The sequence below is a fragment of the Hordeum vulgare genome, chromosome 3H, assembly GCF_904849725.1.
Source record: "Hordeum vulgare subsp. vulgare chromosome 3H, MorexV3_pseudomolecules_assembly, whole genome shotgun sequence".
Taxonomy (NCBI): domain Eukaryota; kingdom Viridiplantae; phylum Streptophyta; class Magnoliopsida; order Poales; family Poaceae; genus Hordeum; species Hordeum vulgare.
The window spans coordinates 584,481,363-584,499,108 of NC_058520.1; the positions used below are offsets into that span (position 1 = coordinate 584,481,363).

At 46.4% G+C, this 17,746-nt stretch overlaps 2 protein-coding genes across 3 annotated transcripts; one reads left to right on the forward strand and one right to left on the reverse strand.

The window, feature by feature from the left end:
• Nucleotides 1-331: 331 nt before the first annotated feature.
• LOC123445364 lies at nt 332-5,150 on the forward strand. Of its 2 annotated transcripts, none has more exons than XM_045122335.1 (2): nt 332-809; nt 4,719-5,150. In XM_045122335.1, the coding sequence occupies exon 1, from the start codon at nt 344-346 to the stop codon at nt 806-808; it is 465 nt and encodes a 154-aa protein (XP_044978270.1). In that variant the 5' UTR covers nt 332-343; the 3' UTR covers nt 809; nt 4,719-5,150. The 2 variants fall into 2 exon arrangements, with proteins under 2 accessions (XP_044978270.1, XP_044978271.1); XM_045122336.1 differs by having other exon boundaries at nt 332-748.
• A 721-nt stretch (nt 5,151-5,871) lies between these two features.
• Nucleotides 5,872-9,684, reverse strand: LOC123440793 (zinc finger protein GAI-ASSOCIATED FACTOR 1-like). The gene is made up of 3 exons (XM_045117341.1): nt 9,203-9,684; nt 6,956-7,361; nt 5,872-6,835 (listed from the first exon to the last, which is right to left on the reverse strand). The coding sequence occupies exons 1-3, from the start codon at nt 9,471-9,473 to the stop codon at nt 6,001-6,003; spliced, it is 1,512 nt and encodes a 503-aa protein (XP_044973276.1). The 5' UTR covers nt 9,474-9,684; the 3' UTR covers nt 5,872-6,000.
• Between the last annotated feature and the right edge of the window lie 8,062 nt (nt 9,685-17,746).

Consider the following 17,746-nt stretch of genomic DNA (forward strand, 5'->3'; position numbering starts at 1 on the left):
AAAACGAAAAAAAAAAGAAAAAAACCTGTACAAACCGAAAACCCGGTTCAGGATTCAGGAACCTGTTTCTATAGCCGGTGGCAACCGAACTCGGACCGGCCCAGGTCTTCTCGGGGTGTGTGTGGAGCCCCTACTGTTCGCTGTAAAATGCGGCGAATATGGTATTCCCAATATTACGGGCTTGAATGTTTCTTTTAGGCATTATTACGGGCTTGATGGGCCCTAGTTGTTACTTCGGGCTGGACTTGGATGGGCCTTGATTACATATGGACGGGGATGCATCGGTTCTTCATTCACTCCTCCATCGATCCCCTTCCAACCCAAACCCTGAACCCACGGCGGAATGGAAGCCGAGACGCAGCCGCCGCCGCCGCCGGAAGGCGAGGCGAGGCCGCTGCCGGCGTGTGTGTCCAAGGTGCTCGACGAAGACAACCTCCTGACGGAGATCATCGTCCGCGTCGGCTTCCCGACCAGCCTCGTCCGTGCCGCCGGCGTCTGCAGGCGCTGGCTCAGCCAGGCCTCCGACGGCGCCTTCCTTCGCCGTTTTCGCGAGCTCCACCCGCCCCGACTCCTCGGCTTCTACATCGCAGAAAGGGACGATCCGGCATCCGTACACTTCTTCCCGATGCTGCATCTGCCCCCGGAGCTCGCCGCCGTCGTCCGCCGCACAAACTTCATCCCGGACGCCTACGAGGGCGCGCATGCCCATGTCGTGGGCTGCTCCAACGGCAGCGTCCTCACCCACCGCGTAAGCTTCGACACCTTCAAGGTTGCATTTGCAATGCACAGGCCGCTGTGCTACGAGTGAGGTATGAGCATGACCGTCCTCTCGGGATTAAATCTCACAATCTCACAAGGCAGTATGTACATTTGGACACAACTCTTCTCTAAGCAAGAAGAGGATGGGTGGTCCTGCTTTTATCTCATCGTCAAGGATGTCATGGATGCACCTGGTGGGGCGCTTCTGAGTGTGTATATGTTGCAAAATTGTGATGATGTTTGGCGCCTGCATGTGCATCTCACCTTGGCCTCAGACCTCTATCCACAACTTATTCCGAAAGGCGTGCTCGTTGACAACAAAATCTATCTGGCGACTGAGAATGCCATTGTTGTCCTGGATTTGACGTCTTCAATCGCATCGACAATTCAGCCCCCACACGGGGTGAGTATTGACCTAGGAAAAACCACCATGCTGTCGCGGGCTGATGATGGTTCTGTTTTATGTCTCATCCATATCAACGAGCTTCAACTTCAAATCTGGCTCCACAACGGGGACAACTGGTCGCTGCTGGACACCATTTGCTTGAGTGAAATGTGTGCTAATATGCTTGAGGATGTACCTACAGCTGATATCCGGATAAACCATGTGGGGGACTATAATGACTTTGTATTCTTGGAGATGGGTCGATGTGTACTCTACTTGGATGTCAAGTCCAGGACGCTGCGTAAAGGGTACGAGATGACAGCTGATGAGTATCATTTGGGTGATATCTATCCTTTTATGATGAGCTGGCCTCCCATTTTTCCTACTCTCAGCCCTGCAAGGTTTGCCCTTTGCCCTTTTGGTGATCTGTATAGTTTACTTGTAGAGTTTACATAGTTTTGCTATGTACATCGTGCATCTCACTGTTTGGTATAGCTGTGGAATGGTGTTACATATGTCATTGTTTCTTTAGATCAAAAGATAAGGTATAGCTGTGGAATGGAGTACTAGTCAAGCCACATTATAGTATTGTTGTCATAAGGTAATCTGAAATCACTTCTGTATTGTTTCCTCAGGCCTTTTTAACAATATAGGACAATTGCCCGTGCGTTGCAACGGGAGATTACATTATGAAAACACTGTCATGATAACGAATACAGGCTAAGAAGAATTATTTGTACATGGAACAGAGTAACATACAGCTCACCATCAGTTCTAAAAGATGTACATATAGGTATGATCCGATTTTCACTTTGTTAAACTTTTAGACCATAAGTGTGCTCAAACAGAATTAAACAGACCCAATTTACATCCCTACATTGCATCCAACTGAGCATCAGCATGTTCATGTTGTTTATCTCTAGTCTTTACGATCGGTAAAAGCATATGCATGGACACACCAAGTAAAAATACACCCTACAAATCTCAATAATATTTCCGCCACCTTTGTCCCAAGCATGCATACTTATAGACAACATGAAATCTCAGATCCTTCAAAACTATATGAATATATGATCGATTATTACAGAACAAAAGCTTATTGTCAAGAACAGGTAGATAATATCATGGACAACTTTCCAGTACCATATATCAGATCCTTGGATGTGAGCACATCTAAGAATCGGAAAAACAGAGAGCAACACAAAAATTCCTGAAGGATAATAGATGCAACCACCTCTCCTATTCATCATCGACTCTCCATTAGCACCTTCCCTGGACCTGAACTAACCGCAAAATAGCACAACGAAAAAATCAAGTTGGCGTGAGTCCACACCACTCTTGAAGGAGGCCGTGCTTGCAACATACAGAGGGAAACCAGAGGGAGGGAAAGATAGAGAGGAGGGTTGCTCCACAGCAATGGCGTACTGGAAGACCTCGTCTGCGGTCAAGTGAGTTGAGGAGTACCTAGTGACGCATGGAGTTGATGACAATGGTGCGCTCCTTGCCGAGGTTCGTCGAGGAGACACCAAGAGCGGGTTGATGAGACGGAGGTCACGCGCTGGCAGCTCACAGCTGCACAACATGGCGGCGTTGTTGATCTGAAGCGTCTGCACGGAGGCTGTGGCGTTCTCCACATAGATCCAGCTGCACTCGACGCCTCTACGCGGATCCGCAGTCGCCACACTTCTTGAGGTCGAGAACGTCGAGGATGCCCTGAGCCGTGGATCCACGAATCGAGCAGGATCGGGGAGGGGATCGATCCCCTTTTAATTAACATGACTATCGATTAGTCAAGTACGCGATGCATAGGGGCGGGCCTGTGGAGGTGGGGAGGGGAAGAAGAATAGGACGGGGAGGCTGCATAGGACCGACGGCGGCGGAGGCCGGTGGCGCGTGGCGGCGCGCTGGAGATGGAGACGGGATTGGGGTCGTGGGTCGTGCGGGTAGGTGGTTTTTTTTCTAGGGAAGGTGCGCGGGATGAATACTCAAAATAGCAGGGTCCCTTTTGTAAGAATGAACCATTTTCCTAGCAGCCACTTAAAAAGGGAGTGCGGGTTGAATACACAAAACGCCGGGGGCTTTTTTGCAAAAACACCGCGACGGGTTTTCCGACGAAAGCAGTAGCCGCTTTATTATTAGGTATAGACTAGTCAAGCGACATTGGTGAATGCTTGATGTAAAATGATTTGAAATCACATCTGTATTGATTTAATGGGACATTTAACAATACTAGAGGCGGCATTTGTGAATGATTTGAAATCACTTGTGCACCGAGGAATATTGCAAGGTGTCTACTTGTGGTCATAGTAGGGTACCCTTGAGTGTGGTTGTTAGTGTGGAATGGTTCTTCGCAAATGATGTTATGGATAGGTAAGACAAGAAAAAGAAGTAGGAGTTATGCAGGGATGCAGGTTTGTTTCTTAGTCACTAAAAGATTACAGAAGTCTCCCTTTAAATATGCTACCATGGTGGATCCCTAATTGGCTCTTACTTCCCTGTTGCTACTTATATTGTCACCCTTAATAGGTTTCAGCGAAGTTTGTGATATTTCTATGGGCTCAATAATAGTTGCAAAATTACACATGATAGTGTTGATGGTTGCTGTCGTTTGCTAGATGTATACTGAAGTATCAGACTATGGCAGACCACTCTATGGAATAGTTACTCTTGTTAACTCTTCTGCTGGCACCTGAAGCCATGCTTCCTGAATTTGGTCTTCCCTTTAGTCTCGTAATAGCAATTTGTGGTTGTGCTCAAAAGTTCCTTGTTGTATCACAGATTACTGAACTATGCGGTGCTGAAAATTGTCTTGTTTGTTGTTTTTCGCATGGATCTCTCATTCTGCTATATCACAATTTTCTGAACTAGCAGTGCAAAATTGCAAATTAGACCTACAAAAATATGAGACATCATGTATAAGAGGATTAAGAGCTGAAAGATGCCTAGCCTTATTAATCAGTTATCATGTTGATCAATCCTGGAATCTCCTATTTCTTAAATATAATCCATTTTTACAGCCTATCTCAAATTTGAACCTCAAGCTATGTGTGAGATTACTAATGCTTGTTTTTTTCCCTGATTGTATGTCCTTTTTCTCGAACGCAAGTGGTAGATTTGTACGCCGGTGCTCTTGAGCTTATTCATGATTTGTGATTCAGATATATTGCAGTGAAAATTTTCCTTTCATTCGGCATCGCAAATCCAAACAAACAGCGGCTAATTTTATGTTTGCGTGGCATTTCTCCTTCTGTATCAGAGTTTTGTTTTGTTGGAATATACAGGCTATAAAACGGAAATATGCCCGACGGGTATATGAAGGCATTGAACCTTTACTGCTGTAGTTTTTGGAAATAAAAATTATATTGCCTGACCAAATTCATTGCTTTGATTTTCTAAGCGCACTAAATATTTAACTATCATCAGACCAGCCACTTGTCTTGTTAGCCCGTCTGATATTTTGATGCTCGAGTTTCTAAGTGCACTATTTTTTTTTGATATTTTGATGCTTAAAGTGGCAAGCCGAATATATCATGGTGCCTAATTACCGACCCTTGCTCTGTTTTCTCCGAAACAGCGATGCCACGTGAAGAAGAAGGATAAGAGGAAAGCTTTTGGATGACTTGTGGCAAGGGTGCTACCAACGAAGAGCACGGGGCTGCATTTCCCCAGTAGCAGTTCTGACCGTGTTCATTTGAAACTAGTAGTGGATTAATCAGGATGCTATGCAACTGGAGAAGGTACTCCTATCCTGTGGTATCTGTGGTGTTACCTGTGGTATCTGTGGTGTTACTGTCGCCTGTACTGCCTGTGTTGTTGTTTGGTATGTTGAGAGTTGCTATCTCATCTGATCTACTAGTAGTACAGTAGTACTACTTGTGTTGCATTCTTATGTGGTTCCGCTCCTTGCAACCTGTGGCATTTTGGACAGGTGTCTCGTTGTTCACCGTTGGAGAATCAGTTTCAGTGTGAAATGTGCGCTGTAACAGTGAAAGAAAGTTTGGATGAATCGAGAGTCTCTACTGGATGATGAACACTGCATAGGTTCAGTTAGAAATGTGCGGACAATTTTTTCGTTTTGACCTTTTGCCTTTAAAAATTCCAAAATTGATCTTGCTTTAAAAAATATTCAAATCTGACCTTTTCTGGTGACGCCAACATCCCCGGTGTCTGGTTTATACGGGAGACGCCAAGGTCCTTGACGTCTGGCACGGGCTTAGCATGACCGGTTGACCCATTGAGTCTCTGACGTGGCTTGGTATCAGCGTCTGGTCCTGGACCCTGACGTCTGATATCAAACGCCAAGGACATTGACGTGTGAATGCCGTAACATATATTATCAATTTTTTTTACGTAATCTGATGAGACCAGACACCAAAATCATTGGCGTTTGGTATCATACATCAGCGTCCCTGACGTCTGGCTCTTTGCCACGTCAGAGACTCAACAGGTCAGCCGGTTATGCAGGCCCGCATCAGACGCTAGGGATCTTGGTTTCTTTCATGCAAACGAGACATTAGAGATGTTTTGTTTTTGATGTGAGACATCACCAGAAAAGGTTAGATTCAATTTTTTTTAAAGTAGGGTGAATTCCGGAATTTGCTAGGGTAAAAGGTCGAAACAAGCAGCCATCTGTGTCAACCAGTCATCTCCCTTTGTGCTGGTTGATTGGTTCAAGCAGGCTTTGCTACTTGTTGTCCGTACTTGCATAGGCTTAGGTGGATGGATGATGGAGACAGCAGAAAAGTATTGGTAGATGCATCAGATAACACCACAGCACACACTTGTGCTCAAGTCTGTATGGAATCTCGAATTATAAAGAGACGTCTGTCTGTCCCTATAGGCTGAGCCGGAAGGCCCTAGGCCCACGGGCCCGTGTGATCCGCGAACGGTCTGCCACCACCACTAGTAGTAGCCACGCTACCGAAGCTTGTTCTCTGGTGCTGGACGCCCATGTAGTCCACCACGCGCAGGTCGTCCTCCTCCGCGGCTCGCCGGCGCTCGTCCTCCAGCAGGTTGTCCGCGCCTCTGGCTCCGTCGTCGTTGTAGAGCTGGCCAGGCATCAGCCCGCCGACGCCGAACCCGACCATCCCGTCGTAGACTCTCGTCGGCCCGAACGGGCCCGCGGTGCAAGGGAAGCGGTCCAGCCCGGCCATGGTGGACGCGAGGCCCGGGTGGCCGGGGGTGAAGCTCACGCCGCCGTAGCCGCTCGACGTCGTCGCGCCCATCTGGGCCGCCTTCTGCAGCAGCGCCGTGGCCGACATGCTCGCCAGGCTGCCGTTGCCCGGGGAGTAGCAGCCGCCGCCCATGGCGCCGGCGTCGCTCGGCCCTGCCTGCAGGCCCAGCATGCCGAGCCTGCTGCTCGGGCTGAAGGCCGACGGGGTGGTGGCGCCGAGGCTGGACAGCATGCAGCCCAGCGGGTTGTCGGCGGCGGCTGCGTCGGCGTCGTAGTCGGAGAACATCTTCAGGTGCGGGCTCTTGATGTCCGGCTGCTCGAAGGCGGAGGCCTCGTCGGCGTCCATGTCGAGGTCGTCGGCGTGGGTGGACGGCAGCATGAGGTGGTGGCTGTGAGCGTGCTGCTGGCCCTGGAGCGCCGAGGCCACCGTGGCCATGTTCATGGCCGGCTGCGCCAGCTTGCTGTTCTCCTGCGCCAGCGCGTCGCAGAACGCCCGGTGCGTCACGAAGCTGTCCCTCCTGCATGCACGCGCGCGCGCCAAACAAAGACAAGCTCAGGCTCAGTTCGACCGCCGGAGCAACATAGCTGATGGCCTGAGGCAATGGAGGCGACGGAGGAAGCCGGACGAACGGCCGGACCTGGAGAAGAGGGTGCCGCAGTCGCAGCGGTACTCGCGGGTGCCGCAGACCTTGGCGTGGGCCTTCCAGTCGGAGTGCACGGCGTAGCGCTTGGCGCAGCGGTCGCACTTCCACTTCTTCTCGCCGTGCTTGCGGCAAAAGTGCTTCTTGATGCCGGTGAGGTCGCCCAGCGCGCGCCGGGGGTCGTGGTGCACGCACGCCGGCTCCGGGCACACGTAGGCGCGCTTCCGCGGCGGCGCCCCGCCCTCGGCGCCGCGCTGCCGGAGCTTCCACGGCAGGTTGTGCCCCCGGCGGTGCAGCTGCAGGTTCTGGTCGCGCTGGAAGCCCTTGTGGCAGATCTCGCACACGAACCGGTTCGTCGCCATCAGCGTCCGCGGCGACAGCGCGATCACCTCCGCACTCGGGTCTGCGTGCACCAAATGCATACCGCCAAACACTTAGATCATCATCAATATACTAAAGCTGGTGAATTACCTCAAAATCAAAGGACTGCGGTAACCTCTGTCACAGTTTGGAGGAAGACATGCCGTATACATAGATCGTCAATTTAATTTATATAAAATATATTATTTAATATAGAAATCATATCATTAAAAAATAAAACATCTAAAGTTTTTAATGATATAGTTTTTGTTATATATGTTTTTCATTAAGTTGATCAAATTGACGACCTATATATACATGTGTCGGACTTGTAAACTAAGACGGAGAGAGTACGAATCTATTGTCAGATTTTTAAACGTGGTATAAATTAAACATTATTTGTCATAAATTATTATTTATGATAAACTACATGCCGCAAGCCTGAATGATTTCGTTCAGGAAGTATGGCAAAATCCTGGCGTGTTCGTTTTTTCGTTTGCCAGGGTTTACTATATATGTTTATTAAAGGGAATTGCCATACAAAGCGTTCAATATTCCATGCTTAAAAAGTCTGAAGCCATATTTTTTTTCCATTTCAAAATCAAAATCCACTTGGAGAATCGGAGCAGAGTATACTATATACCACATGCATTTCTCTCGCACTCACTCGGCTGAAGGATCTGTACCAGGAGGTTTTCAGTAAATAATTTCTAGGTCTAAAAAGAGATTAAATTATGTAATTTCTCTTGTTACTAGTACTAAACATATACTATGACCAACTCATTTAGAATCGTCGTTTCATAATATAAAAACGTTTTTGATACTAGGTAAAAAAACGTTCTTATATTATCAAAGAGGGAGTATTGTACAAGCAAATCTAGGAACAACCTAGTGGAGCATTCTTGATACAGACGTACAGTAGTATGTCTAGTCTCTAGTGTCATTCATGTCCTAGTTTTCAGTGTCAGGAGACTTGGAATGAATGACGAACAGTGGCTGCCACTATTGACTTTGACAAATCAATAATTGCAGTCACAAGGTCCACCAGGAAACACAAAGTTCATGAAAAGAGAAGCAATTCAGCAAGTTAAACCATCTGTTAAAAAAAACGAAAACCACACGAATTTAACGTGTAAAGATCTAGCTCGAAGAACAATAATATATAATCCTTCCGTTTTAAAATTCTTGTCTTATTTGTTTAGATATGTATCTAGTCATGTCATAGTATTTAGATACATTTATTTTTAGATAAATCTAAAACAAGAATTTTGAAATGGAGGGAGTAGGTCATATGAAGGATGGTTCAAATGCATACAACACTTCAAAATACTACAACTGTCCCCAAAATTATAGAAACTTGGCATATGCCACAAGCATTTCTCTTGCACTCAGTCAGGGGATCGACTTCCAGTTCCAGGTTCCAGCTAGTAGGAGGTTTTCAGTAGATAATTTCGAGGCCACTATCTAAGAAATTTAATTACTCTAAGCGATTTCTCTTGTTACAGTACTAAACCTACTACTGATGAACAGCATAGCCAGCTCACTAAAGAATTCGTACAAGCAATCTAGTGGAGTACTACAATAGTATATGTCTTGTCATTCCCGTCCTAGTTTTCAGTGTCAGGAGACTTGGACCGACTGATGAACAGCAACTGCCACTATTGACTTCGCCAAATCAATAATTGCATTCACAAGATCCACCAGGAAACACAGAGTTCATGCAAAAGAGACGAAATTAGCAACTTGAAAACCTCCATGAACGAAGATGTAGCGGCTCAATCGAAGTTGAATTTGAAACAGTCCAAATCATTCGTGCAGTTGCTCATAAGAAATCAAATCATATGGAGGATGGATGGAGAGGCCTCCATGCATGCATGTACGCACCTGGTGTCCCAGGAAGGCTTCTCTTCTTCTTCTTCTTGGTCGCAGCCGGCGGGGCGGACAGCGGGTCGACGGAGGTTCCCGCAATCACGAGCCGTAGATCGCCGTCGTCTTCACCGATCTCCGGCGGGCTTCCGGCCAGGAACGGTGGCTTCCCGTGGTATGGCAGCCGGAACTCCTCTCCCACAACCTCTCCTGTGCTGCTCACGGAAGAGAAGCTCCCCGTGCACTCCCCCGCAGCACCGCACGCCATGGGCGGCATGCAACTACGCATGCGCCAGCAAGCTGAAGCAGCCACACGATTGATCACCTTCCCTGACTAGAATTCTGCTGCAGCCTGCTCCTAGCTGGTGCCCTGGAGGAGGAGTAACTCTGCGAGGAGCAAGGAAGTGGGTGAGAGTGATCAGTGCCAAACCGCTTGTGAGATGTGAGTGACAGTGGAGAAGGGGAAGGGGGTTGGCTGGTCATATATTTATGCCTTCTATTTCCTGTTCAGCTTTTCACCCATCACCACATTCGTCCATTTTACCCTTCAATGGCGTTCCTGTCTTTATCGATGTGTGTCAGTGATGACTTGAGGTGAGTGTACACTACTCATGAATATAATACATTCACGCCCTTCTAATGCACTTTGTATTTGCTTGATTTCGTTAATAAAACCGGGGATTAACTTGCTCATTTTTTTCACCAAGGCAATGGAGAAGGAGTGGACCGTTTTGGAGTCCGAGCTCCGTGTGGAGGCCAAAATTTTGAAAAATTCGAACTATCCGGTTTTGATTTTTTGTGGAAAAATAGTATGCTTGTATACAAGGGCGTAATGTAGTGTATGTGCGTAAATTTTCATGATGAAATATCTAAAACTGCGAGCTACATAAAAAGACAAAACCATGAATTCCGAGCTGTCGTTTTGATGTATTTCGTCATGAAAATTTACACACATGTACATTATATCCCTAGGTATATGTGTATTTTTTTTTCAAAGTACATAACGTAAAATTATGATATTTAAAAAAATCCGGCCTCCATTTAGCATTTTGGAAGGAAGATGTTAATTCTACTACTAGTAATATTGCCGCAGTGGACAGTGGCTTTCGAACTGCAGTGATTCTTTTGTTCCAGCGTAGTTTGGATCTAGCACCTTCGTTGTTGCCTCCCTCGGGATCGGTGTCTGCTAGAGACAATGCTCAAGTTTTCCCGGGAGGAGGATTATATAATACTCCAACTACTACACTTGTTTCTTGCCATGAGAGCAACTTGAGGAGCTTCTTGTTGCCTTGTTTTCTTGCCTAGGGCCTCCATGCCTCGTTTTCAATTCAGGGGCAGTCAAATTTCTGATTTTAAAATGCGGTAGCGATCCCCAAAACCACTCCCCCCCTGTGCTGGCGACTACTAAATATCTTGAATTTGCATGTAGAAAGTTGCATTCGAATTAGTAGTAGTTAAACAAACAGGTGGCTATTTTATACTCAAAGTAGGAGTACACTTCAGGACTCATGGGCTCTTGCTACGTTACCGAATTGATTGACCAGAGGCCTCGGGATTGACAGGGGAATGACAACGATGATGCATGCATGCTCCATGCGTAAAACGGAGGACGGACCCTAACACAGGAGACATAGGTGGTGTTTCTTTAGAGGGACTAGACATATGTGAGAAATATTTCATTTATGAGCTAGAATTTTTCTCCTATCGTGGATGGCATTGTAAGCTTCAAATATGATCTACCCCATCTCAGGCTGACTTTTTTATTTTCTGCTATAAAACGAGTTTATTTGTGGTTGTGTTTGACATGTTCGCTTTGTGCATCGTGTTATGCAGAGGCCAACCATTCATTCATTGCAGCTGTATCAGCTAGATATATCAATTAAATGAAAATGTCATTTACAAAAAAATCTGCTTGGTTTATCTCGAAGGAAAGGAATAACAAAGTGTTTGAAAATAAACATTGATCGTTGGCTCAGACTAAGTGTGATTCCCACCATAGGTACATAGCAAAAGCCAAGTGTGTGAAGTCCTTATTCGTCTAGGTCGCCATGTTAGTTTTGTTGTTGTAATGTTCATGTCGTAGTTTGAGTCGTATCTTATGGTTTTGTTCGACACTTTGTGTTGTTAGAGCAACTCTAGCAGACACCGCATAATGCCGGTCCGCAAAACGCGTTTGCAGTTCACGCAAAACCATTTTTGCGGACCGGCGCGGGGTGACACAGATGCAGATTCCCAAAACGGACCCGTATAAAAGTATATTCGTCGAATATGTTTTTTTACGGGTCGGCTTCTGCGGGGTCTGTTCGGACACGGCCGCGACGACCCGCAAACAGAAAACGCTCAATTCTCGTATTTGATATAAGTTCACACAAATAAGTTCAAATTCAAACAAACATAACATAGTTTTACGTGGAAATAAAAGCCAAGTTCAGTAGGACAAACAAAAGAGGGTCTTGCATCATCTTGGTCGATCTTCACTCCTTGCCATAGCATGGCATGTTCAAGATCTATCTCCTTGCCATATCATGCCACCATATGGAGCAGAGTCTTTCATCCTCCTCTTCAAGATCGCTCTCCTTGCCATATCATGCCATGTTTTAGTGAGGTCGTCCATATCATCGCGGTTCATTGACATGATCTTGTTCTCTTCGGCGAGCAAGAAAGATTCTTTGTCGATCAACTTCCACTTCTCGCATGTTTGGAGCAACTCCCAACAATGCTCTAGTTTGAAGAATTTACCTTCCGAAGCTTTTATGTCTTTGTATCTATGTTGGGCAATCTTGTCCTACACAATGTGAACAAAGTGATGTAATCAATTCTCATGATGCAAATATGATTACGCACAACTTGAACAAAGGCAAAACAAACTCACATAGTCGTACTCCACGGTGCCACTTGAAAGTGCATTGCGTACTTGCTCCAAGCAAGCTGCCTAACGGCTGCATATAGGCTTGATATTCTCCCAACGCCCTTCAAGCGACCTAAATGTGCGTGAAGTCGTATTGGGATACTTTGCCATAATGCGGAAGTATTGATTTTCGATCCTTTGCCAATATCTCTTGACGGTTTGAAATGTACCCGTGCATACATCAAGAGACACCGCACTCCATGCTTGGATCAAAGCTTGATCTTCCTAGATCGTGTAGTTCTTCGATCTTTGGCTATATTGAACGATTGCCAAGTCACGAGCTATCGCAACAAATGGCGCAAACGAAAGGAAATGGCCATGACCGAAGACGCATAACTTCCGGCCATTTCGTGGAACACCTCGCTTGTAGGGTGAGCGACACCGTTGAACGGCATCGCCGGGGCATCTCTTTTCCGGGATGGAGTGAGAGGATGAAGGAGGAGTATGAATCCTCTTCCTCTTGATGCCCGCGGCCTTGGTGACCTTCTCCGCCGCCGGCCGAGATCGCACAACGGCCTTAGCGCCCGGAGCGCGAGCCTTCGCGGCGGGGGCTGTCGGATTTCCGCCCGGCACGGCGCAGGCGGGGCCAACATGGCCGGCGACGAGAGCCGGGGAAGGCGTGGCGCTAGCATGAGCGACGGCGGGGCCAACATGGCCGGCGACGGCGGGGCCAACATGGTCGGCGACGAGATCCGGGGAAGGAGCATGTGCGACCTCGACGGTGACGGAGGGCATGAAGGAGGCGTCCATGGCGGCAAGGGACGGCCACGGAGGATGCATCGGAGGGTTCGGTGGCGAGGCAATGGTGGCGGCGGGTGGGGGAAGCGGGAAAGGCTGCGCGAAAATGTCTCCCCCGCCAAATCTTGCTGCGGATAGAGGCTGAGCTCGGGTCGGCCTCCCGGCCTGTGAAACTAGAGATTGGGGGAATTTTTGCCGCGCCCCGCAAAAATATTTGCGGGCCGGGGCGGGATGTTGGGTTTGATCAGGTAGGTTTTTCCGCCCCGACCCGCACTTTGACGGTTATTTTACGGGTCGGGGCAGGATGCGGGGTCTGCTAGAATTGCTGTTAGGACTTTGTTCGGGTTATATTATCCTTCTGAAGATCACGTGTCAGAACAAACCCTAGCCATGACTACCTTGTGAGCTTGATATTGCGGTTGTGGATGGTTCTTTCGGCGGATGTGTGTTCATGTTGCGCCATCAGATCAAGAGGACACGATTCATGTCCGAGAAGCGTGGATGCACCATTGATTCTAGCTTTGAGATTGGTGAGATAATTGATAATTCTTTGAATTTAATGGATATACCATATATTCTTAAAAAGTATTGGTGAATACCAAAATTAATATATCGCTGAATTTTAAAATGAAAGTTTCACAAAATCTTAAAACTTAATGACTTGAAAAATCCAAATAATTTAAAAAAGTCGAAATACAAGTTTCACGATTGTTTGAAATATGGCTGATTTTGAAACATGTATAAAATAATTGAAATTTGAGTGAAATGTTAGTGGAATGTCAATAATGTTGATTAATATATAATTTGGATACATGTGAAAATAATTTATGAATTGTGTCTGTAACTATATATTTTGAAACAATGATTTTGTTTTGGTATAGGATAGGCTCCAAGGACATATCTCCATTGACATCGATTCATATCTTGTGAGGGCCCGAATCCTAGTTTCTCATCCCTAACCTTGGCAAGCAGGGCTCAACTCCTATCATGAGAGAAATTCCTGCATTTCATTATTGATGTTTAAAATACAATAAACCACCATGTGCCCCTCCCTTTTTTGTTCATTTTTCTGAACTACTCCCCTATTTTTAGTTTATTAGACCATTTAAAAGTCATTGTAACTAGGAGAAATAATCAAGTACTTGACCACATATTAATGCATCATGTATGATCACCCATCTCCCTTATCACATTAAGGACCAAAATCAGACTGAAATTAATGGTGTAACTGTAATTAATATTGTTACCATTTCCAATCCAAGTGGCATCACAACCTGAAAGTTCTGTTTTTTTAGATGGACCTAACAAATTAAAAGAGAGTGAGTACTCCTTTCGATAGCCCGATTTGAATAGCTAGCATCGGTTTTTTTATTACCATATTAAGGTCTTTTTCTGCGGGGTACCATATTAAGTTGATTTGTCCAGTGATCGACATAATTAATAATATATGATTTTATGTATACGGTCGATGCAGAGGTCGGTTTTTATCCTCGTTTCGGAGCTTCTTTTGATGATGAAAAAATGAAATACATAGGAAGAAGGAAAGACACTAGTGGAAAACGGGCCTTTGGCCTGGACCCTTTAGTCCCGGCCTCCCTCTGGGCCGGGACTAAAGACCCGGCCACGTTGCCCCAAATCGCAATGCCGCCCACGAGGCTTTGGTCCCGGCCCATAAGGAGCCTTTAGTCCCGGTTTGTGTCTCAAACCGGGACTAAAGGGCTACGCGGTGTGCAGCCCGCATGTGCGCCACCTTTAGTCCCGGTTTGAGCTCAAACCGGGACTAAAGTCCTGTGCCTATATATAGCACAGCCCCCCTCTCCCCTCTTCCTTGCATTTTTCTTGGATGGAAGAGTGTGGGTGTGTGCTAGCTCTCCATTTTTTTATGCACTAGAGGTGTTTGTTGAAATGTGTGTTAGAGCGATGCCGCTTCAGTTCACCGAACACAACTACGATATGAGATGCCCGAGCCACGCTTAAACCTCTTCCTCTTTATTTCTACTTATTCTAAAAGGTTAGCAACTATATTTCCTCGTTTAGACCGTGCGGTACTAATTTTTAGGATCGTGATTGTATTTGATATACTGTCGTATAACGAAGATGAGCCATCCATGGATGTACGGTGATCGACGCACAGCCGCTTACAGAGAAGGCGTGCATTCTTTTCGAGATGCAGCCGATGCGAACAAGCATGGTGGTGGCTATATGTTTTGTCCATGTGTTGAATGTCGGAATGAGAAGGATTACACTTCCTCAAGAGTCATTCAGAGCCACCTGCTTCGGTCTGGTTTTATGTCGGGCTATAATGTTTGGACCAAGCACGGAGAAAGAGGGGTTATGATGGAAGACGACGATGAAGAAGAAGAGAACGATGATGACAACTACCGATCTATGTTCCCTGAGTATGCTGATACCGCAATGAAGACAATGAAGAAGAAGATCAGGATGAAGAACGGGAACCAGATGAGCCCGCTGATGATCTTGGCCGGGTCATTTCTGATGCACGGCGAGGTTGCGACACAGAAAAGGAGAGGTTGCAGTTCGAGCAGATGTTACAGGACCACAAAAAATTGTTGTACCCAACTTGTGACGATGGCCAGAAGAAGCTGGGTAGCACACTGGAATTGCTGAAGTGGAAGGCAGAGACCGGTGTGACTGACTCGTCATTCGAAAAGTTGCTGGTACTAATGAAGAAGATGCTTCCAAGAAAGAACGAATTGCCCGCCAGCACGTACGAAGCAAAGAAGCTTGTCTGCCCTCTAGGATTAGACGTGTAGAAGATACATGCATGCCCTAATGACTGCATCCTCTACCGCGGTGAGAAGTACGAGAATATGGATAAATGCCCGGTATGCACTGCATTGTGGTATAAGATCAGAAAAGATGACCCTGGTGATATTGAGGGCGAGCCACCCAGGAAGAGGGTTCCTGCCAAGGTGATGTGGTATGCTCCTATAATACCACGGTTGAAACGTCTGTTCAGAAATAAAGATCATTCGAAGTTGTTGCGATGGCACATGGAAGATCGTATGAAAGACGATAAGTTGAGGCACACCGCTGATGGTCGGTAGTGGAGAAAAATCGAGAGAGAGTTCCCAAGATTTGCAGCTGACGCAAGGAACTTATGGTTAGGTCTGAGTACAGATGGCATGAATCCTTTTGGGGAGCAGAGTTGCAGTCATAGCACCTGGCCCGTTACTCTATGTATCTACAACCTTCCTCCTTGGTTGTGCATGAAGTAGAAGTTCATTATGATGCCAGTGCTTATCCAAGGTCCAAAGCAACCCGGCAACGATATTGATGTGTACCTAAGGCCATTAGTTGATGAACTTTTACAGCTGTGGGCCGGACCAGGTATACGTGTGTGGGACGAGCACAAACAAGAGGAATTTGACCTTCGAGCGTTGCTTTTCGTAACCATCAATGATTGGCCTGCTCTTAGTAACATTTCAGGACAGTCAAACTGGGATACAATGCATGCACGCACTGTTTGGATCAGACAGAAAGTATATATCTGGACAAATGTAGGAAGAATGTGTACCCGTACAATCGTCGCTTTCTTCCGCCCAAGCATCCCTTAAAGAAAAAGGCAAGCATTTCAATGGCAAGGCAGAACCCTGGGGGAAGCCTGTCATCCGTACTGGTGCTGAAGTATTTGATATGGTCAAAGATTTAAAAGTAATCTTTGGAAAGGGTCCTGGCAGCCAACCTGTTCCTAACGGCCCTGATAAGCGTGTACCCATGTGGAAGAAGAAATCTATATTTTGGGAGCTACCCTACTGGGAAGTCCATGAGGTCCGCTCGGCAATCGACGTGATGCACCTGACGAAGAATCTGTGCGTGAATATTCTAGGCTTCCTGGGCTTGTATGGGAAGTCAAAAGATACACCGTAAGCACAGGAGCACCAGGAACGTCATAAAGGAAGAGATGGCATGCATCCAGGGCAGTTTCAAGGGCGTGCCAGCTACGCTCTTACTAAGGAAGAGAAGGAAATCTTCTTTGAAGTCCTTTTCAATATCAAGGTCCCAACTGGCTTCTCGTCGAATATAAAGGGAATCGTAAATATGAAAGACAAAAAATTCCAAAACCTAAAGTCTCATGACTGCCACGTGCTTATGACGCAATTGCTTCCGGTTGCATTGAGGGGAATTCTACCGGAAAATGTTCGCCTGGCAATTGTGAAGGTATGTGCATTCCTCAATGCAATTTCTCAGAAGGTAATCGATCGAGAAAGTCTATCAGGGTTACAGATTGATGTGGTCCAATGTCTGGTCAACTTTGAGTTGTTTTTCCCGCCATCCTTCTTCAATATAATGACACACCTCCTAGTTCACCTAGTCGAAGAGATTAGAATTCTCGGTCCTGTGTTTCTACACAATATGTTCCCCTTCGAGAGGTTCATGGGGGTCTTAAAGAAATATGTTCGTAACCGTGCTAGGCCAGAAGGAAGCATCTCCAAGGGCTATGGAACAAAGGATGTCATTGAGTTTTGTGTGGACTTTCTTCCTAACCTTAAGCCGATTGGTGTTCCTGAATCTCGGTATGAGGGTAGGCTGACAGGAAAAGGCACACTAGGAAGGAAAGCAAAAGTATGTATGGACGTGCATTCTTTCTCTCAAGCACACTACACAGTTCTACACAATTCCACCGTGGTTGCTCCGTATATCGTGAGACACAAGAATATTCTACGCTCCGAAAACCCGGGGAAGGCTGACTCTTGGATTAAAGGGGAACACGAGAAGACTTTCGGTAGTTGGTTGCAGACACATCTCATGAATGACGACACCGTTGGAGATCAGCTGTACTGTTTGGCCTGGCCACCATCTTCGACTATATGTACTTTCCAAGGGTATGAGATAAATGGGAATACATTTTACACGGTTGCCCAAGATAAAAAGAGCACCAACCAAAATAGTGG